This window comes from Aythya marila (genome assembly GCF_965140915.1).
Source record: "Aythya marila genome assembly, chromosome: 2".
Classification (NCBI taxonomy): domain Eukaryota; kingdom Metazoa; phylum Chordata; class Aves; order Anseriformes; family Anatidae; genus Aythya; species Aythya marila.
In genome coordinates this window covers 58,740,073-58,767,064 of record NC_139043.1, presented here as the reverse complement: position 1 = coordinate 58,767,064, position 26,992 = coordinate 58,740,073, and the positions used below count along the sequence as shown (strand labels likewise).

At 39.4% G+C, this 26,992-nt stretch overlaps 1 protein-coding gene across 1 annotated transcript in view; it reads right to left on the bottom strand.

The window, feature by feature from the left end:
- The window catches only part of GLI3 (GLI family zinc finger 3), a 208,881-nt gene that overhangs the window by 44,599 nt on the left and 137,290 nt on the right, over window positions 1–26,992 (bottom strand). Inside the window, exons 6-7 of the mRNA XM_082753540.1 lie at window positions 21,587–21,733; window positions 13,354–13,555 (exon numbers count right to left, since the gene is read on the bottom strand). Coding sequence (XP_082609666.1) covers window positions 13,354–13,555; window positions 21,587–21,733 — 349 coding nt within the window. The remainder of the gene's footprint in view (window positions 1–13,353; window positions 13,556–21,586; window positions 21,734–26,992) is intronic.

Here is a 26,992-nt window from a genome sequence, read left to right as displayed (position 1 = left end):
CTAGTGTTCCTGTAAGCAACCATGAATGATTACAGCACGACTTAGCTAAGGTAGCCACTATGGATGATTGATAGGACATTAATCAAAAGATGCATATCAGGCTCAGAATTTGTTCACAGCTTTCTTCTAATAGCTGATTTCATGTTCACTGAGCTCTATGCCAGTTTGTTCAATTTATTCTTCAGTGTACAAGCCATTCATCAAAGAACACAATGATTTAACACCCATTTTCCTTTTTAGTAACAAACATTACTAAGTGTAACTACTCTGGTCTGTTCATTAAAAAACATACAATTACAATGTCATACATGAGGCTGAAACGATGCCTCTTTACTATATCCCTGCCTCTATCCTGCTACATACACTGTGAGTTAATCTTGTGTACTTTAAACAGTAGACGGCACCATTCTGAAGATGCTATCAAATCCTGAGATCAACAAATACAACGTGCAAACAATTTGGATGAAGTATTTTATTTCTTTATGAGCAGTTAGTACCTAGGACATTTTCACTCCTTAGCTGAATCAGTTTAAAAGAAAAAATAAGTGGTCTCATTTCATTTGGAGCTCCAAGTATGTACCACCCTTAGAAACACAGTCATTATTATTATTATTATTATTATTATTATTATTATTATTATTATTATTATTATTATTATTATTATTATTATTTGTTTTCTAGGTGTTTAAGCATGCACAGCAATACCTAGCTTTGCAAGTCCCAGTTCACAAGCTCGCCAATATTCTCCAAATCCTACACAGTAAAAAGACAAATTTAGGATTCATCCACAAGACATGACTGCCTTGAGCGTATATCCTGCCTATCAGCTCTGTGAATACAGATACATGAGCACCTGCACCTAACATTCATTTTTAACCTATCCAGAGCACAGGAGATCACTCCCAAACAGTTCAGGAGGGGCAGGAGGTACCGCTGTGATATGAATTTATTTTTAGCTCAGTAGGAGGTTGTTACAGTGCCGGTGATAAGGACTCAGGAAGTTGGATGGTGAAGAGGAACCTTTGGCCCTGAGAAGGAGAAAATACTATAGGAGCCCTAAGATATATGCACACAATTTGCACTTAATGTACCTCATATATATTTACTGGAGTTTGGCAATATTCTAGCCTCTGTCCCTCCAAAGATGGGGAACGGCTGCTGTGCCAACAGTATTTTTAGTCAGTTATCCCTGCTTTGCATTCTCTACCCCACAGAGAGCAACACAAAAAGAGATGATGCCTCCAATGGCAAAACATCTTTTTAACTAGAAGACGAGAGCAGCTCCACTTTAACAAATATAGAAGACAGTCTCACTGGCCTGCAGTGACATGCCTTGCAGCAGTACAGTGCAAGAGCTTAAAAGTTAAGTAAGTATATTTGTTATTCCTTTGTACATAAATACACATGGCTTCCATCAAAAGGATACATTTTACCCCACAGAGATGCCATTTTTCTTTACATCTTCTCTAACACCATATGGAGCCTCCAGAAGGATGCTAAGCCAGGCATTTCTGACTTTTGTCCAGACATTATCTTAGCTAGGGGCTCTTACTGGAAAACAATGACACCAGCAGCAGATGCATTGAGAAACACATGCACAGATGTGCTGATGAAAGGAGGAAGAATCCTTATTTCTTTAGTATCTTTCTTTTGCCCAGTACCCAACAGCACAGGGCTGAGACTGAGGTACTGAGATTTTCCTATGGAGCCTCGCAACTTGCTTTACATTCTTTCCAAACTTCACACCCCTCAGACTGAAACAAAAAGGAGATCACGAGGGAGCAGACAAATAGGGTAGCAACTAGCCAGAACATCTGAGGAAGAGTACTTGGAAATGGTGATAACAGTTCAGGCACCAGGGTATTTCCTAAATATCTCAGACAGCTGCCTTCAAATAATTCTCTCCAACTGGTTCTGGAGAGCTCTTCATAAGGCAAAATGACCTGCCTCAGTTTAATGTCACCCTTAGGCGAGATGCTGTCACTGAGCAACTTGGCCAATTTTTCTGATCTAAAAAGATCAGAAAGATCTTAAGGAACAGAAGGTGTCAGGTCTTTCTCTGCCTTTCAGAAACCATTCAGGCTGCTCGACAATAAAGTTCATATTGTGAGCCAAAAAGAAGAAAAAGAAACCAAAACTTAAACACGGCTGGCACAGAGCACTCTGTTGGGAAGGGAGACCTGGATTTCTCCTCTCCTTCCCAAAGTTTTTAAAGCACTTTGTCCAATAACTCTTGAATACAAGGTACATACAGCATTTTTGTAGCCCAGACTCCCCTGAGACCCCTTGGAGATCCCTCAGCCTTGACCGACAGCTGTGTGCTCTCTTGATGGCCCCATGCTGTTTTCTGGTCAGGAGACCAGCATCAACAGGAAGGATGGGCCGTGGCACCATCAGGCCTTCACCAGCCCTTCTAGCCATGTTTGCTTAGAATTGCACCTATATGGCAACGCTGTCACTCAGTGACTGCCTAAAATTCATACTCAGAGGTGGTAAACAAGGCCTGCAAGTAGTGATTTTGAGAGCTACGAGACCACATCTAGTGAAAACCACAACCATTTTTTGAAGAAGTGATGAGTGGCTTCAGAGGCCTCAGTTTGCTTCATGCTTCTTTGAAGATACCTTCAAGGGGCTGCAGTTCAGATGTGGGGTGCTCAACACTTTCCAATGCCAGATGCCAAAAGAGTGCAAAATGGCTGCCCCGATCTTTCACGATTTCCAAAACAACAGTCATTTCCAAAACATCTTGGATTCACAGAAATGTAAGTGAATTATGAATCTGTTTCTTCCATCTACTTAAAAAAAGAAAATCTATACCACTAGAGAGATTCTGATTTGTAATTCTGTTACAGACTTTTTTTTTTTAACAAAGGAGGAGAGGAAGATAAGGAAAAGATGAATGTTTGTAAGACTACTAGTAAACTACATGAAGGTTATTTTTTTAGTTGTTGAGTTTTATGGGGGGTAAGGGTTAGAAAAAAAATGTGTAATACTTCTACTTAAATATTCAATAACTCATATTTAATGACAGAATAGCCCATCAGTGATGTCATTTATTTTTCCATACTGTGGGCTTCCGTACCTGTCTGTCAGTCTGTGTCTCTCTTTCTCTTCTCCTCTGCAAAGTCTCAAACTCCCTTCACTGGAGGTAAAGCAGGGCAGTGAACTACATTGCAATTACATGAGCACATCAAATTTTAAGGAACTGACTTCAAGAAGAAGAAAAACAGACGTTATAATCAAAACCAAACTTTGTGGCTACTTTGTGGCTGTCCTACTAACAAGGTCGTCCAGTTTCTGGTCACAACTGCAGAATTTACCGCAAAACAGCTACGAATTCAAAGTCACGAAAAATTCCTTCTTTCCTATACATCGCATAGGTGTGCCTAAGTGGACAGGCTGACGCAAAAGGATCTCCTCTGCAAGAGAGATCCTAATCTTGTAAAAACTCTGAGTATAGTTGCATTGTATCACGAAAGTTTCCTCGTGTTGTGATGGCTTTCCTATCCTCACAAACAACAAGGAACAAACACAGCTCTGCAAGATCTGATACACACAAGTGCAACACAAGTGCTCACTTCATGGGGGAAGGAGCTTCCTGCTCTGCAAGGGGGTACATGGGACCTTCCTGGCAGAGAAGCCTTGGAGCTCTCAGCGTACTCTGTTGCCTCCATCTTGCCATCAGCTACTGACACAAAGAAAACCAAATGATCCAAGCCACTCCTAAAAGGATCTCAGTTCACAAACAAAGAGGTAATTTGTTAAGGGGATTGGCTTCATATTGAATAAAGCTGATCAGCAGGTATTAGCTTACCTTCATCAGGTATCGTCATAGCTTCTTCTAGCTTATGCTCAAGTCGGTAAAGATGTGACTATTTTGTCTTACTCTTCCTTAAGAGTTGTATGAAGCCCACTGTAAGTGAAACTGAGAAACCAGGGTGCAGTAACCCACCAATAAATGTTGCATGAGCACCTGGACTCACTGAATTTTTAACCTCTGCAGGTCAGGAATTCACCTTTAGTTTTTAATTTGGATTTCTAAAGTCTTTTATTGCTTATGAATGTTCTTGAGAGGCAAACAAGCACCCTTCCCATAAAACAAATGTAACCAGCTACTTTTCAGGAAAGCATCCCTAATAACTCGTAAGCACTGCTGAAATGAGACCAACATTAGAGAGTCCTGAAGTGCTGTCCTAAAACCTAGGCCCTACAGACACAGAAATTGTTGTTGAACTAAGTCATAATACAAATCATAATTACACTCGTGATAGCTTTCACATGCGCAGAGGCTCTTTTTTTTAAAAGGACTAATGTAAGTAGCTTCATTCATCCCACAGTAAACTGACTTGCATGAGCCACTGCCCAAAGCATGGGATGTAAGTAAAGAGTGGCTGGAGATGAACCACGGGTGCTAAGCAGATCTGCATAAGCTGACTTCAAACACTGAAGTTTATGCATCTCTTTTGATGGAACTATGCATATCTGCAATGTGCGGCCAGGAACACTGCGCAGTCAGATGTGGAAAGCTGTAGATGGTTAGCAGGACAGACTCATTCCCTGACCCCAAAAGAGATACAGAAGATGAGTTCTCCTTGGACAGTAACTGGATGAGAAGAAGCCAGGAACATCATGTAAGAAAACCGCCTCCTGAAGTTTGAGGTTTGCAGGAACAGGAACTCATGTACCTTCTCTGTGAACAAACGGGAGCAAATAAAAAGAAGTTTCCAACCCTGTCATCTACTTCTCCTCCTGATGGAAACAACCTGCAAGACTTTATATTGACACATTGTTCAGGTCACAGGAGTGACAACGCACTCAGGAACCACATAGCCTTGAAAAGATTTGTGAAATTCTTACTGCTTGAAATATCCTAGATGTAAAATGGAAACCGAATGGAAACCAAAACCAGGATGGGAGACTTTAAAAATGCACCTCTTTGTGAAGCATTTTGCCTCCAATATGCACAACATTTTTATAACTAAGAAAGAAGAATTTTGCTTTCAATTCTGTTCTTTTCTCTCTGCTTTCTAAATGGCAGCACTGATGTTTGAGTAGACAACGCAGCACAATTTTAATCAGTTGGTTTTATGGTTTATCACTTAAGTACAGAGGAAAACAAAATAAGGCTGTGACCATGAAACCAGACATGTGGCATGATCCTAAAGGCAGGTATGAAATTTGAAATGCACTGAACACATTTTTCAAAAGTGACTAGGTTTCACGAATATCCCCCTGCATTTGTAATATTGACATATTTTATTAAAAATCACTAACTTAGAGACAAGTCATCTAACTGAATTTGTAGAGATGTATCCTGTATCTAATAAAGCACAGTATATATTATACTACTTTTTCAGCTTCTGTCAGATAATAGTCATCATTTTACAATTGTATTTAACTCGTATGCATCGTTGCCTCTTTTCTCACTTTTCCATTACCAGTTTAAAATTAACAGACTCTGTGGTTTGTACTTTCTCTTCAGCTTACCATATTATCTATTCTGTTTTATCTGCTCGGCTAGGTGAATTTTTTCTTCATGAATACATTGCCAGATGCCAGAGTAAAATGGAATAGTTTCGGAGAGCAACAGAACCTGATTAACCTTATATGCTCAGACAGAATTGACAGTTTTGTCCTCCTAACTGTGATATTCCTGTCTAGGAATCCTTAGCATCCTAAACGGGCTTTGTATTAAAAGTATCTTGCACAATTCATCTGTGTTTGTTCCGTGCAAGCCCATGACATTTCTGGTAAACATCTTTTTAAATTAAATTCATGGCTAAGCATTTTTTTGTTTCTGAAGCTGGTATCATTAATTACATGGAAAGTGCTAATTAATTCTTGTTTTTAGGGTCTGAAAATTAAGTGAGCTCTGTGTTAAAACCCCAGCACAGTTTTCTTAGATACAGAACTTTCCTGTAATTAATACTGCACTGGATCCAGTGCCTTGTCTAAAGATTTAAACTCTAGTAACACCAAATTGATCTGGAGCAAGTTGCTTCAAAATGCCTTTTAATTACAGGATCTGTGGTATATGCATCTACAGGCACATGTATGTAAATATGTAATCACACTTGTATATATGTTTATCTGTACATTTAAATGTGTATGCAGCATGCACCTGTATATTCTGTATTTCTTTATTTTGCTTGACTTCTTACATTATGTGCTTTCTGAAGGCAGAGATCTTGCCATACTGTGTTTATGTGTGGTGAAAATCACGAACCACTTTCCAATGCAAGATGCAGGTGATCTCCAGAACAATCTCCCTGAATGTCTCCATCCTGCATTCTGTCTGTGCTTTCTGCAGCAGGCCAGCTGCAGAATTCCATTTCAACAGGGCCTGAATTAGATGCAACTTTCCGTAACACTGAAGAATTTCATTTTTATTCACTTTGTGGCACTTCCCTGCCATTCAAACTTCTTGAAAGAGGGTATAAAATGAAGCTATTATGGCATGATAGAGCGTTACATTCTTTTCTGTAGATTAACTATACATGGTTCAAGACCACAGAGAATAAAGCCCTGTGCTGCCCATATGTGACATGTGCCTAGTTACAATAGAGACAGTTTTGGTGGGGTTACACCTGGTCTGAATTTGACTCCATCTGAACTGCAACTATGCCTTCATTTACAACATACGACATGCTATTATCAAGAGACCTTTTGATGCAAGAAATGCTTTCACTCAAATCAGTTTTGTGTCTCACTTAGACCCCAATAAGAGTGATAACAAAATGGCAAAGCACCTTTAATTCCAACAGAAATAACACATTTTCTATCTGGTACATCCTATCAAACAAAGGTTCTTGCAAAACATTGCCAAATATACTCTGTTCTACCCGTTCTGCTCTAAACATGTCCATTATAAGATTCACTTTGTTAAGCAGCATCTGATTGTGCCCTTTTACGAACATTTAATAAATACTCAAAACACACAGAACTTAAAATCTAAAAGTGAAATCAAAGATAAGAATTAAGCTTTTTTTTTTTTTTACTAAAAGTTAGATATGAATTCTCAGATGGCATTTTTTGTTTTCAGTGTAATTGTCAACAATCTGGCAGCGGATGTAAGCAATGAAAAAACAAAAGCTGCCTCTGACAAAATTATTTTGAGCAGTATGGTGAAGAACTAAGAAGTATCTTTATAGTCAAATACGCTAGATGAATGGGCAACACCGACAGCCAGATGTATATTGATATTGAAGGGTTAAGTCTGAACTATTGATACACTGTCTGTAAGACAACTGAGCTAACTCACGAAGGCCAGTGCAGAATTCAAAAGAGGAATGAAAATTCTCTCAACATGAAACTGTGTAAAAAACACATTAAGGCAAGCAAAACGGGATACAGAATACAGAAAACCATAGTACGTTTATATTGCTGATCCTTTTCTGGAATATTATTGCATGTAGTAGAGGGAGACTGTTTCAGAGAGTACCGGCAGAAATGACAATGCCAGAGCTCTCCAAAGAGCAGACTCAAAACAATCATTTGCCTCAGAAAGGAGATGAATACAAGGAAACATAATAAGAATATAAAAAATATTGAAAAAAGAGTGAAGACTGAGAACATGAGGACTCCCTGTCTTATAATTACAAGACATTCTGTTAAATTCAAAAATTGGATAATTTACAGCTAATAATACGGTACTCTTTGCTTTTTTTTATACAGTGCATAGTCCGAATTTTTGGGCTCCCTGCTGGAGTTACTTTTACTTTCTTATGCAAAAAAAAAAAAATATATATATATATATATACTTTCAATACGTCTTAAGTCTGGTTTTATGTTTCTCTTCACTTTTCTCTTTGTGTTTGCAAAGAGCAACTGTAGAAATTAATACGTGGTCACTCATCTCTAGCTGTAAAGCAGTACAGAGAGGAGGGTACTAACTCATTACGGGTACTCTACCACAAACGCTCTACACAAGAAGCTTGTATGAGATGAGGAAATCATTGATAATCCAATACCTGCTTGCAGAAACAGTCTCGTGTCTTCCTCGGTGATACTAATCCACTGCTACCTAAGCTTTCCCTACAAACCTGGCTCTCTCTTTCTAGTGCTCTTGGCAAATGCATCAACGCCATTCCCCTCGTGTCCAGCTTCAGATCAAAGTGATTGGGGCCAGAACAACCAGAATCTGGCTGTAATTAACCACACTGTGTTAATCTCTCCTTCCTGTTCTCACAACATCAGGGATGCAGGGGCAGAGTCCAGGAGAAAAAAAAAAAAAAAAAAAAAAAGTGTTGCTGTGCTTTTTCAGTTTCTTTTAGACCTTGGAGGAAATCCCAAAGGGTTCCTGTGCTCATAAGAAACTGATTTTTAGCATGTTATGAGATGGCTGTGGTGTATTCTCAGTTACATCTGCATAGATCGTAAGAAAATCTCTTCTAGTAGGTGGAACTGCTCCTGACTTAAACAGTTTGTAGCTGAGAGGGAGTTTGGCCCATTTTCTGAGAACTGTAGATTTGGTATTGTAGGGCTGTTAAGGGACTGGAAGAATAACAGAGGTTCTGAATTTCAGATCATACAGAACATGAAGTCCCAACCTCCTGTGTTTATTAAAGACCAGCTAATCTTTTGTAAAGGTTTTGAATTGGTACTCTTAATATTATGGGAAGTGATTACCCCTGCTATAATCACGCTAGGCCATGCTGCCTCTCAGAAAAGAAGTGCTAGTGAAGTGCAAAGTCTAATAATTGTCACAGGTAGCAGATATAACATGTAAGTACATCCTGACAAAAGATTAATAGCAGGGGTGCTGCACTGCAGGACTGAGGCAGGTAACCAAATGAGTAAATGTCAAATGAAGGATTATCCTCATTTGATGCTGTTTCATACGCCTACTTTCTGCATAATCTTTCCCAGCTGAGACCTAAACCAGGTGTTTTCAAATGCACAAAGTAGAAGCTCTACCTGGTGTGCTAAAGGAGATCCACTATTAGCTGTCAGCAGGAGCGACATCTTCTTTTCAAGTACTCAGCCAGTAGTCAGGATACAGCATTATGCTGCCAGCTGACAATGACAAAGCGCCCGCCAAGTCGAGCCCTATCTGGATTGTGCTAAACTATTATTATTTATTATTCAAGCTGCAGTAGTACCCATGTCAAGCACCAGAGCCCTCTCGTGCTGGCCTCTGTAAAACCACAGCCCAAAATGTCTCCTTTTATTTGGCTTCACCCTCAACATCCCACGGTGCTCATACAGAGGGTCCTAGGCTGAAAAGCTGTGTGAAACACAGGATGTAATCTTTTAGCCAGAGGATGCACCTTTTTTTTTAGCCAATGAAAAGACCAATCAGGTCCTGGAGATACTTTCTTAATACAAGTAGCACCTCTGCAAAAATAGATTGGAAAAGCATTGAGCCTACAAAATCAAACATACCAGAACTAACCTGCCCATACCCTCATGTTCTCACTCATCGGTCTTTAATTATGTGACCATGCGCCTTTTTTTCCCCCTTCAGGATGCTTACCTCGTTCAGGCACAAGACGCACAATATTCTTCACTGAAAAACACTGATATTTTTCTTCTCCTTGCCCAGGCTATTGCCCATGGGTCTTCTTTCCACTGTATTTAAACCTTCTGTGAATACATAATTACTGATACCCTCCTGAGCTTCTCTACTGTGCTCATCACCACAGAATCTAAGTACTTCACAAAACATTAATGCTTTCAGCCTCCCTCTGAGGTGAAGGGGAAGGACTCGATTTGCACAGGCACATGAATCAAAGACAGACTAAGGTAAGAAGTGCCACTCATTGCGGTTGCCCAATTTCAGACATGGAGGCCTGATCTCCTGGGTTAATTAACATGACACAGAACATGAAATTTTCAAAATAGCTGTCAGTAGCTTCAAGCCATGGCTGTGAGCGCTCAGCTTCTTTGCAAAATTAAGTTTTATGCTGGGCCTCCAGAAAAGAAACTGTATGACATGACCCTGATGGTCATTTCTGACTAGTTCAGTTTGCCCAGTGTCACGCTAGGATTTTGTTGCAAGAGTAGAGCCCACTCTCCATGCAGCAAATAACCAGGTTAAGATGCTCCCTTCTCTTCTACAGCTGCCTGAGGCAGCTGAGGGAGAGTCCCACAGCTCTGACTGATCCAGAGAGGTGGCTCAGCTGGTGCACTGAAGTAGGCAGAGATCCTGTGAAAAAACACCGTGCAACCCTAAAATTAAAGATGGTATCAACGCACAATCACAAGGGGGCAGTACCTTCATTCTCGTTAATGACTGGCTTCTGCATGCCTTATTTTGCAGCTTTTTCTCTCGTCTAGTGTAATCTTTCTTTGAGTTATTGGAAGCATTTTGTCCCAGTGTGCTTAGCCTTGACAGTTCCTGGTCTGGCACCTGTTTCCTCTGAAGACTGCTTTCTTTTTCACATTCAAGGAAGGAAGGCTGTTATGGTTGGGCAGACAGCTTTGCCTCCACAAGCTTCCCAAGGAGGTAGCAGCAGATTAACAGGAGCTGCAGCTGCAGGGAAAAGTCCTCCTTCCTTTCTGTGGGCCCTGGACTGAAACACGCTGAATTCTTAGTAAACATCTATTTAACACATGCTAATTGAAATCTCTTAAAGGCTTATCACTGGCTGAATGGGACAAGCTCTCAGGAACAGCAAAGACCGTATCTATAGCATCTAGGTGACTTTCCTCACAAATTTTAGCTTCTCAGAGAAATGCTAGCAAGAGCTCTTCTACTATGTACAGGAAAGTCTGGTTTCCCCTAACATCATTCTGAGAAATTAAGAATTTTTCTGTGTGTGTGTGTTTTTTGTGTGTTTTTTGTTTTTTTTTTTTTTTAATACTCAGCTTTAGATAGTCATCTGCCATGAAAAAATGCTGCCAAGCGTAAATTATTTGGGCTCAGTTAAAAGTAATTGGAAACAAGATCTAGAAGTAGAAGGACTGTGTAATGTTAAATAAAGTTAACAATACTGACATTGCCTAAAATCCAAATCCTTCCTATCTTGGAATTCCATGTGCAGAGCTGAACTATACCCTTTTCTTGCTGTAACTCCTACGAGATTTACCTGCAAGTTTCCAGAAGCTGGGATTTTACACTAGGAAAAGTTTTTTTCTACATTTTGATCACTGCTGCAGACAGGATATTAAACAGGATGAACCTATGATTTGATTCAGTACAGCAGTTCTTGTGCTGAATGCATTATTTACAAGACAGTGAACTGCAATAAATGAAGTTTTACTGATAGCTCTGTTGTTATTTAGTCTTGGAATTTATTAAAGCAATGAAATGTGGCCTGGGTTGAATACCTTATGTCACTGTTTATTTTAGCGTAACTCTTTTGCAGACAGGTTTACATGAGAGAAGTTAAAAGGCATCAACAGAGGTGAGTTTCAATGCTGGGAAAAGAGCTAGCTCTCTCTCCCTTTCCCTCCTTTCAAAGAGGGAAAGAATGGAGTGATATGTTTACCACTTTTCACGATGAACATACTCTCGTAAAAAAAAAATAAATATATTAATTCAAAATGGTGTGAAATTTTATATTATGCATGCCTGGAAAGTATAACCAGGGAGTGCTGAAAGTTTCAGCCAACCACAGGCTCAGTTGCACAAGCCTTGTTGTCCCCAGTGACACCATTTCACAAGACCCATTGTATCAGTGGGTGCACCCTTCCTTACTCAGTCTCTGCACATAAGTTCTACAACTGCCTTCAGCAAAACTATTCATCTGACTCTGGCTTGGCAGGTATGGCCCTTATGTCTGTGATCTGATGTGTCAAAAACATAGAGCAATCATTTCCATTTGTGGGGGAAGAGTAAAAGGAGGGAAGACTTACTCCAGCGTAGAGAGTATGCCAACTTTCATGCACTATTTGCTTAACCAAAGTTACAAGCAATGGAAAAGGAGGTTAGTAATTGAAGTGCCATCCCATCTTAACGACAGTGGGGATAGTACACCTCCATACAGCACATATATTTAACAGATGTGGTCCAAAACTGCTGCCAGCTACTGATATAAATCATATTCCACATTAGGGAGCTTGGTAACTGGGGCTGTGGTTACAAAGATTGTAGAGTTGTATTGCAGAGCTATGATATCATACCTGTGAAATACTACACAGCTATTCAAGTACATCAGAGCTATGGAACACGACTATTTAAAAGAAGTGCTTAAAAAAAAACACGACAGCACTTATGCTAATACCAAATATTTACAGTGCTGTCACTTTCAAAGTTTGGCAGGCTCATGGTTTCCAACACACCAGTTGCATGCCCCATTTTCTCCAACAGTGCAAATCCCCATAGCCACTTTTTGAAGTTTTAAGTGTGTCATTTTTGCTGGAAAGGCATGTTTGAGCCTTGCCAAAAATGTTTTTTTTTTAGATCTAAAGAAATTGCTGTGGGGACTTGCTCCTTTCCCTCAATGCAAATTGAAGGTGGAGGTTGCTTTTAAGCCAGGGACCAGAAGTACTCTTTGTTCGAGTGCCACAAATGCAAAACCAATACTTTCTGAGACTTTGGAGAAGTGGGCGACTTTTATTTTTTTATTTTTTGAATACCAAAGGAGCTTTTCTCAGTTAAGATATAGCAGTGTCACACGTACAAGAATGTTCTGCAGTTGCATCTCCATTTTTATGCTGCTTTTCATTTTCTTCCACTCTGGCTTTTGTTCCATCTCCCTGTGCTCTGTTTGCTTCCCTTTCCTTTCTCCCTAAACAGTACAGTTTCTCCCTGCCTCTACTCTGATCTGCCTTCACAACAAGCATTTCTGGCTCTTTTTTTGCACATGCAAGTGAAGTGGCCAAGTGAAAATCACTGCATTTCTGATGATACTGGATGATAACAGCACTTCCTTGGTAGGAAAAAAAAAAAAAAAAAAAAAAAAGATAATTCAGCCACAGAAAGTCTAATCTTTCAATATACAAACTAACATATGAAAAAACTTGAGCATGGATATCATGGATATCAAGAAATTCTAGCGAAACATTTTAATTGAACAGCACCGTGTGTCTGTGCTTTACTGTCTGATGATTGTAATGTATGAACATTTCACTCAGATATATCTATGAACAGAAGAGCACAAGTGGCTTAAGTCACAAGCCTATCCTAGAACTTCTCTGAATACAGATTCCTGAGTAGACACACACATACACTGGATAATAATATGCCAAAATGTCCCTTGTAGTTACCTTTCTGAGCAAGAAAAAAAGTATTTTATACTTTAAACTAAGCTCTAGTGAACATACAGTATAGAAACTGTAAAATACAAGTATATACAAAACAGAACAGCTACTTAAGATGTGAGTGTACATTCACACTTGTGTGTGCCTGTGTGTGTGTGTATGACATACACAAGAATATACAATATACATAGAAAATGCTGTTCTTACCTTATTGCACTTGCAGATAAGTGGCCATAAGAACCACTGGCTGAGGAACTGCTACGAGAATTATTGAGAATTGTGACCAAGGAATTTGGAGATGTCCGTATCATGGTCTGAAGGTCAAAGCTGTGATCAGATAGGGGGGATATGGACAACGTACGCTTTCGGCTTGGTCTAGCTGACAATCTCGGACTCGGAAACCTGGCGCCTGTTATGTAAACACAAATAATTATCCACCGGGGTACTTAATCGCATTTATTTTTTATCAGTGATGGGTAGAGGGAGTCACAAGACACCAACATGCTGTGACAAGCCCACTCTCTCCACTTGTGATCTACTGGCTACGATTGAGGAAAATTAGGATGAAAAATCTATCTTCCTGTGGCTTACCTCAGGGGAGCTCTGTTTATTAATGTGCAAGCAAAATGATAAATTGCTAAACAAAAGGAAAAGACTTTTATGAGTTATCCCTCTCATTTCTGGTGATTTATGAATCTGATGGCTTCTTAGACATTCACGTCATTAATTCAACCACAAGCAATGAGACAGTGGTTCAGATCTGGGCTACCAGCAAACCCAAACCCGCATCATTTAATACATACAGTCAAAGCTAAACTTGTAAGATACAGTGTAGAAATGAAGTTGCAGCATTTCCTTTGTTGACAGTAGTGCTGCCTGTGCGATACTTGATGCAAAACTAAAAATCAGTACTGAAAAAACACTGTAAAGGCCAGCTCTACCAACAGAAGTCAAATTGGCATTCAGGGCATTAGATTGATAAACAGTAGGCTTTATTTGAATTTGTCCAGGATCCCATATTCTTGTGCTGGGGTGCACAGGGGCCCACAGGTTGCCAGATTTCCTTAGAACTAAACTTTTCAAAACAGTAAAGAGAAGGCAACCATACAGATACCATTTAAACAAATATGTGCTACATTTCTAAATTCTCTGTGCTGCTTTGAAAATCCTTGCCTCTTCTGGTCTATTTTACCTTTACCTTTACCATCAACCAATGATCTGCAGTCCTGACGGAAGATAGATCACCTTAAATTTCTTCCCCTTATTTAATTATTTTCCATCTCAGTTGAAACTGAAGAGAGAATTAGCCTCCCTGCTGTGTACTGAACTATTTCCTGTAACAGTACTGCAGCTTCTACCTTTTTAATCCCTTTAACCTGCTACAGTAAAGGACTGAGTCCTAACAATCCTGACAGCCAGGGTCATGAAGGTCTTTGGTTTAATGCCTGCGTTACAGCTACTTCTCCCAGACTCCTTGACTTCATCTGTAACTTGCTTGTAATTAACAATGGGCCACAAGCCTCCATTATGGGTCTGCTTTTCTTGATTCTTGCTCATCTCTTGGTGCTCAGGACAACTTTTCAATGGGCTATTTACATTTATGTGCCTAACTTTAACCAGCCTAATGGACTGCAATTAGTCCAATCTCCAGGACACAGCTGGATTACAGTCTGCCATTACACTTTCCTTACACATCTGAGTGGGTTGCCCTTCTCTCTGTACATGCTATCCAAGATTTTTATCTGGTATTAAAAGCTGCCACTTTATTACAGCTGTGCTTGTGTGATCAGATCTCTGCCTGTAGTCCTTTTCCTAATATGTGTTGAGTTTTGCCTCAACTGCCAACGTGGGTGTCAATTCTCTTTGGCATCTGGCTGACACGTTGTTTTGTATTGTTTTTCCTTCTATGCACTAGAGTCCATAGTGTTTAGCCTTTCAATGAAAATTCACAGTCTTGATTCATCAATTTAAACTTAGACATAGTCATTTATTTCTTCCTAAATCTACTACACTTAATGTAATCCTTTTTATCTCCTTCTTACAAGCTTGCTATCGTACTGCATCTGCTTGCTATTTTCTTAGTACCATGCTCCATATCTTTCAAAGGCTGAAATGCTTTATTTGTGCCAAAATAAAACCCAACACTGATCAGCAGCTATAAGAAGCTGCAATGTATTTAATAAGGAAATTAAAGATACACGCTATGGTAAGACAAAAATAGCAATACTTTGCACTTACATCTTTCATCCACTGCTCATCTGCTGACTGTTCAGCCAGCATAAATTAGAACAACTCCTCTGAAGTCAGTAGGGGTAGTGTAATTTGCCTCAGCTGAGGATACAACTTGAGTGTTTTATAAGTGAATAAACTCTGTTATTGCTGTTTTACAAGGGGGTGGCTTAAGTACAGGTGTTCCTGGCTAAGCAGAAAGCAAAGGGGACAAGACCTGACAGACACTGGCTGACCAGCGAAGTGAGATGTTGTTCAAGCACCATTACCACAGCAGCATCTATTACCAACTATCCCAATGGTGTGTTGCGTATGACAGGAACCGTTTGTAGTTATGTGAACACTGATGCAAACCCTCTAGCACAGACCTCATCAGGCCAGCAAGGAGGCAGCAGGCATACTCAGAAGGGGACAAGACCTCATTAAATTGCTGTATTTAAGTCTAGAGTCATTGTGCTCTACAGATGTCACTGTTTGAGCAGTTTCAAATGTGATGATGGATCTGACGTGCAGTTTTGAATCTGTACAACTACAAAGGGTTTGCTCCTTGGGAAACTGGGAAAGTTGCTAGGAGCCTGCAAAATGTGGCTTGATGGATACTGAATCTAACTAGAGACGGGGTGCATAGGTTTGATCAAAAAAGCAGAGCAGTTACTAAGAACACTAACAACTGAACATCTTTCATCTGAAGCTAGAGTATGCAATAAAAGCAGGAGACAACAGCTGGGTTTTGCTTCTTCTCTGATCAGCCACTATTTTCTGTGCCAGCAGCACTCAGCTGAACTCATCAGTACCCCAGCCCATACCTCAGAGGGGTCTGAGCAAGCATCACCAACAACTGTTGAAACCTCTTACAATCTTGGAGAGAAGCACAGTCACCCTCAGCAGATCACCCAGGAGTGAAATTCATGCTCTCCATGGATCCTCAAAAACTGCAATAACTTTTGTCCTCCTCCTGCCTTTTCTGGACTGAGCCCATCTGCTTCACCCCTTGTCTAAGTCATGCCATGGCTCTTCTAAGCGCTGCTCCCAATGCTCATGAAACCTCCCCGTTGCCTCCCAGCTGCTGCCAGCAGCCAGCCCACTCCTCACCTCAGCACAGGGCTACTCCAGGCCTTGTGCCAGGGCATGCCTGTCCCCTGCACTGTGGGAGATGCACGAGATCTGTGGGCAGTGACAAAGAGAGAGGTCTCTTCCAGCTACCAGAGGAGAAGTGCTGGGCATTGGCTGCAGAGAGCCCAGACTTCAGCCACACCATCCAGCAGCTTGGGGCTTCCTCTTCTCCTCCAGGCAGTGCCCATTTCTAGCCCCACCTAGATAGGCATATTTGCCAGCACCCTCCATCTACCTAGGATGGGGCCAGTTTCCCAAGGGTGAGCAGTCCCCTACACACAGGAGGACATTCCTGCTTCACAGCAGGAACCACAGCCAAGGCCACGCAAGAGCTCTGCAGAATCTGACAGTGGGAGAAGGGGATTCGCTTCAGGGGAGGCCACAACTTTCAAATAAAATACAATTAAATGGAATTACTGGTTGTTTTTTTTTTTTTCAGATTCCATGGTTTAATTAGATTTTACATTCTTAAAAAGTCTTCAGCATGAGCTGTCCATTCATTAGCCTGCAGAATGTTTGCTAAACCATTCATTTAGTATAACATCATTCTTACTCAGTCTATTACTATAAAAAGGACTAGATCACAATTTGTAAGTTACTCTGACTACTAAGACAAACTCTTCAGCCTTGCCCAGGCGTTTATTTTAAACACAAACACTTCAATATTTATTTAGCAATTTGAGATGTTTACGCACTGTATTCTCCCACTGAAGCATTACATTCCGCAATCTTTATAAAATGCTTTAAAACCAAAAAATGCAGGACTAGTGATTCACTAAAAATCCATTTACCTCTGTGCAAGCACTGAAAAAAAAATCAGCTTTGGCAAAGCATGTAAATGTAAGCTGACAGTGAAGATTTGTTTAGGAATGTCACCCTTTTGGAGCAGACATTATAGTAAAAAAAAAAAGCCAGTAGCAGATAGTAAAGACTACAATGTGCCAACAGAAAACCCAGCAGGTGTCAGAAGAAAAGATCTTATTCCTGGGGTGGAGATCAATTCTAAAATAACAGATATCTATCTCCATCATAAATTTCAAAAATGGAATATGCCATCCAGCAAATTTGCCCATGAATTTGATTTCTGAGTTGAAGTTTTTAGCATTACTTAATCATTTATAAGGCAATCTTCAGACATGTATCATTTATTCCATCCCTCTAAATCAAACTTCATCAAACCTGTTTTATTCTATCCCTTTAAATCAAACTTCTTTGAACCCATCCAAGGCATTAGTTTCTATTGAAAGTTGTGAACATGGAAGTTTGGTGTTGTGTGGTGGTTTTTTGTTGTTTTGTTTTGTTTCATTTTTAGTTAAAGCATTCTTTTTTCTTTCTTTTCCTTTTGGCTTCTGCTCACATATGTGTAAACTATGTTTTTACTTCATGAGAGTCTGTCATGAATTTTGTCTTTGTTTCTAAAATGCTCTAACACTTGTCAGTGCAAGTGGAAAATGAATGTATTTGCTATTCTGCATTCATTCTCCAGATGTGGTTGAAAATCAGGAATCAAGCAAGCCTAAATTCAAAGCTCCTCATATAGGTTCAACTCCTCAGGTAAACCTACTTCGTTACATCAACGGGGCTGCTATCAGTGTCTGTAATGTCAAAAGGGGGAGGCCAATGCTGAATGGCTTCTGAAAAGGGAAAATCTCCTATTCTGGGTGAGCACAGGCAGAAGTTAATCAGAATGAGGATATTAATACTGATTGGAGGTGAACCTAGAAACTTCAGGGAACGTACTTGCCAACCTTAAATGTTGGACTAGATGATCTGAGAGATCTTTTCCAACCTGAATTATTCTATGGTTCCATTATTCCACTAAACACAATTCAAAAGCAGAGTACAATTGATTCTCCAAAAGAAATATGCAGACATCAACCCCAAAAGTCGCGTGATTTTTAGAATTATGTAAGTGATTAAAAGACACGTTTTGCATACAGTATCGTTCCAGCCACAATAATGAATTACAGTTGTTGCTACTGTCAATAGCAACAGCTAGTTCTCCAGCTACTCTCCTGGTTACTTTGATGTTATAATTAAAGCTAACATATCTGACCCCATAAGATCAAGCAAGATGATGGGAAGACTTGGTGAGGGATTTTGGCTGTCAAAGCGGCAGAAAAGCATTACAAACAACACAGAACTTTCTGGTCCACTTTTCATGCTGCACGTGAGAGGATGAGGAAACACGCCAATCAAGCATACAGGAATTTGGCCTTACTCTCCCACAACATACTAAAACATTCACGGGCGGTGAAGTTTAGAGCTTCAAGAAGTTTCTTCCTCCTTGGGCAACATTTAAGTTTCTGATTAACCCTTCTCTTGCTCATATCATCCACAACTGTGGGCATTATTATTCACATTACAGGACAGGGTAAAGATGCCAGATTACTGTGCTAGGTGCTGCATAAGCACACAGTTAGGAGACAGACTTGCTTGACAAAATAAGAACAATGTCTTGCTTGTATCTATTGGTTGCTGTGTGGAATAAATGAGCAGCAGTCTTTGAGTTAACTCACTCAGAATTTGATAGCAGATAATGAAGCAAACTACCAATCTCTCTTCTGTTTCCTTTGACGAGACTGGGCAAAGGTGAAAGAGCACTTTTAAGATCACTATATAAACCCTTAAGAAGAAAGATGCAAACAAATGACATTGCTTTGCATTGATCACTGTACTCAGCTATTAAATGAAAACATGGGCATTCTTATTGTGTTTTTTTTTTGTTGTTGTTGTTGTTGTTTTTTTGTTTTTTTTTTTTTAAAGCCTTAATATTGGCTTCCTGCTAATTGTTTTGTTCTCTTTTCTAATGTAAAATTCTGACAAAGAAGAAAGGCGTTTTCTTTAGCATGATGAATGATAGGACATTCAGATTCTTATTTAATGACAATTAATTTACTCTTTACCCATGCAAGTTAGGATAGTTTTAATTAGTTTTTACAAAGTAAAAGGGTAACTTCATACTCTATTTAGATAAAAGCAGCTATTGCCTGACTAAACACATTTTCATCAAATACAGAAGGTGAGCTGAGTGACCTTAGTAGGATTCGTTCTTATTTTAATTCTCTATTTACTGTTTAAAAATAACCCATTTGCATAATATTGTTACACATTTTTTGTCTTTAACTCTGAAATAATCCCTAATTGAAAAGTTGCCACTATATTGAATCTCGAATGTGTGATTTTAATTTTTAAAAACAAACACAAAATAAATTAAAGAGCACATTTCAAATATATAGCTGCTAAAGCTGGTGACAGCAAACATCCTTATTAGAGCTAGTGTTTAGGTACATTTTATGAATGGGATGAAGTTATGGGCAAAGGTCAATACACTTCCCCTTAAATAAGAAGTGATAATATGCTTGGGATGCAAAAACTGTAATTCTATGTAGATTACAGAGTATATAATCTCTACTCACACAAGTAGGTCCTTTGTGCATATGCCATTATTGGTATGAGTACTGCAGTGCCTTCTGATTTTCTTAGGTTTTCTATCATACACCTAGGTATCCATCTTCCTATAGACTGAACAGGCCCATTCCATCACGTCTGCAGCTAAATACGTGGTTAGGAACTTCTATCTGTGTGCATTTGGGAACTCTCCCAATAGGAACCGAAAACATTGCAAGTACAAAATATCCCTTTACTTCAATGAAGTCACATCCATTTACACAAGCTTGGGATTTTTCCTCACAACTGGAACACAGCAGAAGATTTACATTACCTGAACTGCTACTACAACAGAATTTCCATTCTGCAAGCTATTATTAATATGCACTAATTGCACTAACAGTGTACCTCATCTTTCCATATTCCTCTCAAAATCCAAATTAGGAAGTATCAAATTCATAAGCTTTCAAGCACTGAAACATGCACATTAATTCCTGTTCCATACTCCTTGTTTGGTTTTATTATGTTCCTCAAATGCATCCAAGGTATTTTACATTACTGTGAAATCCCTGTGCACACTGCCAGTGCAATATGAGACTGATAACAGAAACTGAATTAAAAAAACCCTTCATTATCAAGGTACCAAAATGGAAATCGTTTGCCTTCCCAGTTCCACAGTGATATGTCTTGCCTGATTCTTGTAAAGATCACTGGTAAGTCAAATATTTCACACTCCCAGGAGTGTGTTTTGCAGGGGTAGCTACCTATATTCCCACTTGTTCCAGAGGTGAACCTTCCAACTCCCACGCTCCTGGGGATCAGCAGCTATGGCATGCAGCCAACAGTGGGACACGGGTAAGAAGAAACCACATGCTAACAAAGATCTAAAAAAGCTGTGGGACAATAAGGCGGTCTAATGCTATTGCATTGCTCTGTACTACCAAGCAAGAGTCAGCAGTGCTTGTCTTTTGTTACCGCCTTTCACTTCCCTTCTGGAAGAAACAATGTTCATCCCAATAAGCATACAAACATCTTCTGACTAGAGGGGAGTACTCTGCATTACCTTTCAAGCTGATCAAAAGAAGCAACAGTGAACAGCTGGGAATAGTCTGCTCTCTTTTCTTCCTTCGCCAGAGAAAGGGAGATATGTTAAAGGTCTGAAAGATGCTGAAGTGGGTAAAGAATGTTCTTAATACTAGGGAAAACTAAGACAGGATCCTTAAGAATTCAGCAACCTGCTTCACCTTAGAAGCAGTATCAAAGTCTGTGATGCCTACGCCTACAACTTGTAGGCATGCCTACCATTCTCTAAAAAGGAGGGTAACATGCTCTCCTAATGGAAAAACAGACATAAACCTTTTATTAACAGAGAGCTCATCAGGGGAAATACTCACCCTAACGATGAAAGTGAGTTACTGATTGTGAATAGAAAAGGACATTTTCAAAAGCACTCAAGCCCTGCTGGAAATAAAATGTATAACCTACTTTCAGGAGCAGTCCTGTTCCTCTCCCTACTTTCTTTCATAGTTCACTTTCAGACTCAATATAACCTCTGTACATCTGGCAATCAATGCTTAGGTCTTCCAGCCTCATGAAGAGACTTGTGTTGACTCCCACTTCTTTATCTGCGTGGAGACCTTTTGGGTCAGACCAGGAATGACAATGGGGTTCCCTTCGCAGGACTGTATTTCTAGAAAATGTCACTTACTATCCATGGCATGAAGATATTCCATGTGAAGAGCACCGGCTCCAGCAGTGGCAGCTGAAGGAATGATGTCTGCATACGGGCTGCGCTGGCCTGCCAACAGAGCCATCTGATGATAATATTCAGCTGGACTGACGCCAGCATGTGGAGCTAAAAACACAACATAAAAAGCAGCGTTAATGACGTAAGATAAACGAAAAGGAAAGTTTTATCACATTTCTGGTTTCTCTGGCTATTAAAACAGCTTGTTTATTTTTTTAATGTAATGCAACATCTGCAGTAAGCACTACTGGTCAATGTATTTCAACCAATGATACTGCAAAGACACCATTCAAAAACAGCAAGCATAAAGTATTAATGAGCTCAGTGATCTCATTTTTTTTATATTATTAAGTGATTCAAAAAGTGACAGGCTGACAGCAATGGAAACTAGTACGATTTATTTCATTCCATAAAAAGCTAACCACATGCAGGAAAACCTTCCTAGAGCTTTTTTCTCATTTACCTCACCCCTGGCCCAAAGGAATCCATCACTAAGGTAACAACGTGGCTCAACTTCCATAACCATTCAGATTTCTGGAGTCTCTGCTCAGAAGACCAGAGAAGGGATCCAGAGGAAGGCTAAAAAGATGCTCAGAGAGCTGGAACACCTCTCTTATGATGAAAGGCTGAGAGACCTGGGGATGTTCAGCCTGGAGAAAAGAAGGCTTCGTGGAGACTTCATTGTGACCTTGCAATACTTAGGGAGGTCTTATAAAGAAGATAGAGAAGGACTCTTTACTTGGGTAGATAATGATAGGACAAGGGGGAATGGTCTTTAAAAGAGGATAGATTTAAACTAGACATTAGGAGGAAATTCTTCACTGCAAGGGTAGTGAGGCACTAGAACCGGTTGCCCAGAGGAGCTGTGGATACCCCATCCCTGGAGGTGTTCAAGGCCAGGCTGGATGGGGCATTGGCCAACCTGATCTAGTGGGTGGCATCCCTTCCCATGGCAGGGGGGTTGGAACTGGGTGATCTTTGAGGTCCCTTCCAACCCAACCCATTCTATGATTCTACTATTCTAAGACCTCTGGTCTTCTCAGACTCTCACTCACAGTGACAGTTTGCATAAAAGTTTAGGAGTAAACAAGGACAAAGCATGCTTTCAGGACAAATACTTGCCATCCATGAACAGGGGCGGGTTGGTTGGTTGTTTTTTTTTGGAGGACAGACTGAAGTCAATGAATGCGGCCATCAAATCCTACAAAGTTCATATATACATGTACTTGACTTATAAGCATGTTTGCAGAGTCAGAAGCACAGACAAAATGGGCTCTACTACCCATAAGTGATGAGTGATGCAGTCCTCTGATAGTGACTTATATTAGCCTTTCTCTCCTGTAAAAATAATGTGTGAGCTTTCTGTTCCCCTTAAGTTTTCAAGAGTCCTATCAACTAATGGGCAACTATAGATAAACACAAAAATCCATGTCATTTTAGTATTATCTCATTTCAGCAGGCTCCAAATGCTACAGTAAGAACAGGGTCATTTCATGGGCTTGTATGAGAAGTACTGAAGTGATCAGAAAATGAGCTGGGCTCCATTCTTGATTCTGACTCTGGCTTGCTATGCAAACTGAGGGGAGCAGACTTCATCTCCACTCTCTACTTCTGCCACTTGCAAAACACCTAAAATTTCCTTACACTCTGCTCACCAGAAGATGGTACATCAGCCCATCAGTTAGCCTAAAGAACTTAAAGCTCCTTAGCTTCAGAAGCTACACCACAAATGTTGTTTTTATTTATTATTATTATTATTATTATTATTATTATTATTATTATTATTATTATTATTATTATTATTATTATTATTTAGTGAGACATTTATTTGATCCCAGTAACCAAATCCTGAAAAAAGAATCCTGGAAACAGAATTTCAAGCTGCAATTCTGTGTTTTATTAACTTACCTGAATATTCTTACTTACATAGTACTACTAAAAATATAATTTATGTTTACATTAGAGAACTGGATCCCAAATACAAACCTCAGAAGCAAATAATCAACATTTATACTAAACAGAGGAAAATACAGCATGTTTATTCAGCAACCACATTTCTAAAGTGCATCACCTGCCTTTATTTTTACCCAATAGAACTGAAGAAAATAGTCTTGAAGTTATGTCAAATACAACCAATTTTCAGGGAAGATTCAAAAAAATGTAAGTATACTGAACAGGAACCGAAATGGTATAAGAAAATAAGCTGAGATAAATTAAAGGTTGTTGGTATATTTTTCCAAATTACAAATTATTTTTCCAAATTACAAATTTGTTTTTTTAATTAAATATAATCTACTTCAGCCACCATCATTTTCTGTGAAACAGCAAGAAAAACATTCAGACCAAATTCCAAAAGACGAGTAACTCACCCTGAATCACCGATTTTAAAGTTTTACAGTAGTAGGCAACCACCATATCTTTCCAGACACACTTAACATACTTCCTGAGCTTTCTGACATAAGTGTCTGGGTTAACTAACAATAACATTGGCTGCAAACGTTAAAATGAACTGCTGCAGAACACATAGCAAGCTCATAATTGCATTACTAAATGTTCCATATGCTGAGAAATGCTCTGATGCTCTTTAAAGATCATTTCTTACTACCTTCTTCAAACATAAAAAATTAGCCTACTAAATGATGTATTGCATGAAGGGTAAATGAAGGGTAAACGGGAAGGCCCACAGCACTGAATTCTCTCCTGTTTATCCCTGGGTAGCTTCAGCTTTGCTCCTGCCTTTTTACAGGAGGAGGCATCCGCTTCTGTGCTTCTGCATTTGTGGGCATTGCTGAGCTTTGTTCGAGCTCTCAGCTTGACACACACCAGCAACAGCGGGTTCAGTCCTTAACCCTGCCTTGAACACTCGTGTTATTCTGTGGAATCCTTGTCCATCCCCAGCCCACTGGCTCTGCTGGGCAAGGTGAAGTGACACAGTACATGACATGACACTACCATCACCGCTGCTGTGGCAGTCATTAATTACAGCTGGCAAGACCCATAGTAAATGTGAAACTGCTCTTAGTTGTGTTACGGATTGTTTTGGCTCCTGGCCATCCCCTGATCTGTAAGACAACAGACTGAGCCCAATAGTACACTGACCTAATTATTTAACTGGCCTAAAGCAATTAAGAGTAGGAAGAGAAATCTTGCTATGACTTTCAGAAGAATAGTAACAACTTACAAGTTGTCAAATTTCAAATGCTATATGACTTAAGCCATGATGTCCATCATGTTATCAGTACTTTACGTGCATGTCTCCCTTTTACATCATAGGATTTTAAATTTTCATTGCAGTGCCCAAACCATGATCTGGACTATCTGATTCCTGGAACCTATACCTGAAAAAAAGCCATTTTATTGTCTGACTGACCTGATGACAACCTATGGATGCCAGAGAACAGATTTAACAGATTTTCAATAAGCATGTTGTTTTATTAAAATATCTTTAATGCCTCCATTAATTTACTATATTTTCAGGCATTGCTGCACAACACCTGGGCTGCAATAAGTCATCAGAGATGAGTCATGAACCTAGAGAAAATGTGAACTAATATGTAATTGTTTAAAAAATGATGAAAAAAAGCTTTACCTAGTACATTTAACTTGTACTTATGAAAGACTATATTTGTGTATAAAGTCAGTGACCAAAGCTCAAGGCATGAGCAGCAATGCATCAAGCCTGTGTCTTGCACACCTAAATGTCTCATGCCATTTGAAAGCCCCTGGATATCCAAGGCTGGCAGACATGAAGCAAGCCTTAAAGGAGAAAACTACCTTTCTGAAGTGGCAGCTGGAGGCAAGGTAAGATATTCCACAGACCTCATCCAACACCAGAAACCTAATTTGTAGACATGTGAGTCTTAGCACTACTGTAGTTATGACTGAGCTCCAGATTCAGCTAGTAAAATACTAGCACCTATATTTGGGTTAGCTGAATAGTTTCCTAAGGTTTCACTGACTGCATTATGTAGATTTCACTGCACTATAATGGCAAAATAGCACACCAATATCACAGGTAGGGTTCTGTACTGTAGACACTTAAAATTAGTTGCCAGAATCTGAAACTGCATTCTACCATGAAACGCTCTAGAGTTTCAGAGATTACTGCTGGCCTGAAGAATATGACAAAACACCTCTAGGAGATCTCTGCCTTTCTAGAGTGTTGGGTGATAGCCAGATACCCCAGAGTATTTGGGTGGCACTATATGCCTACACAAGCAAGTGAAGTAAGCACCATGTACCTGAGACTGAGAACTTACAAAGGAATAATGTCCTACATTAGTGTGATAGGTGGTTTCCTTCCTTCCTTTCTTGGTATGTGCAATTGGAGGTACCTTAGTATCAATGAAATTCTGCATGAATGTGATTCTGAAGGCTACTAAAGAAAAGATAGCAAAATGTTCTGCATATTAGCTTTAAGAAAGAACAAATATACACTGCAAGAATTTTCTTGAAATATGCCATAACATTATAGATATATTATGTTTATCCCAAATCAAATGTTCCAAAGCTCCCTGAGTCAAAACATGTATCTTTGAGCATCCAAATTGTTACTTCAAAATATATATGTTTAAAAGTTAAAAAAGAAAATAGCTGTGCTGAAATAAAAAGGGTGGAATTAGGGAGGATTCATACAACATCCAAAGTGCTGCTAGAAAAGCCCTATGTGAATGCCGTATAACTTGACAGACACTAGGTCATTAAAATTTATTCTCATAAGAATATGTGCCCATAACTAATGGATTAACTGTAAAGGTATATGTTCTTATAAGTGAGGACTAATTAGTTATCCATTTGGATAGGGTGCATTGCTCATTTTTCAAATTCACCTAAAGGCAGTTTAACTCTGGTAAGTTTCTGCATACAGTGGGCACATCTTTTCCATAGTCAAAATAACAGTTTAATTATCTTCACTACATATTTGTTTGCTAGTGTGTTATATTTCAGCTCTCTTCAGCAAATACCACAATTTTGAAATGTCAAACTACTTACCTTGTTATTGAATACCTACTGTTAATGAGACTGAGACCATGTGCAACTCTATTCATTGCTCACTTCACCAATATTCCAATTGAAATGAATAAGAAATGTGCCAGAATAATAACAAGACCTATTGTGGAGGTTCACTTAAACCCAAAAAACCTGGACAGTAATAGCTGTGGTCCCACCAAGACCTAAAGCACCAACATTTCAAGTGTGCTGTCCACCTCTTTTATTTCAGTCTCATATCTTTGGGCTAGGGTAAATGGAAATAAATCTACAGAACCTTAATCAGAACTATTGACTAAATATACCAAATCAATGTATGGTTTACATAACTGAAAAATACTGTGTTAATTAACAAGCCTTGGCACTTGAACTCCATGG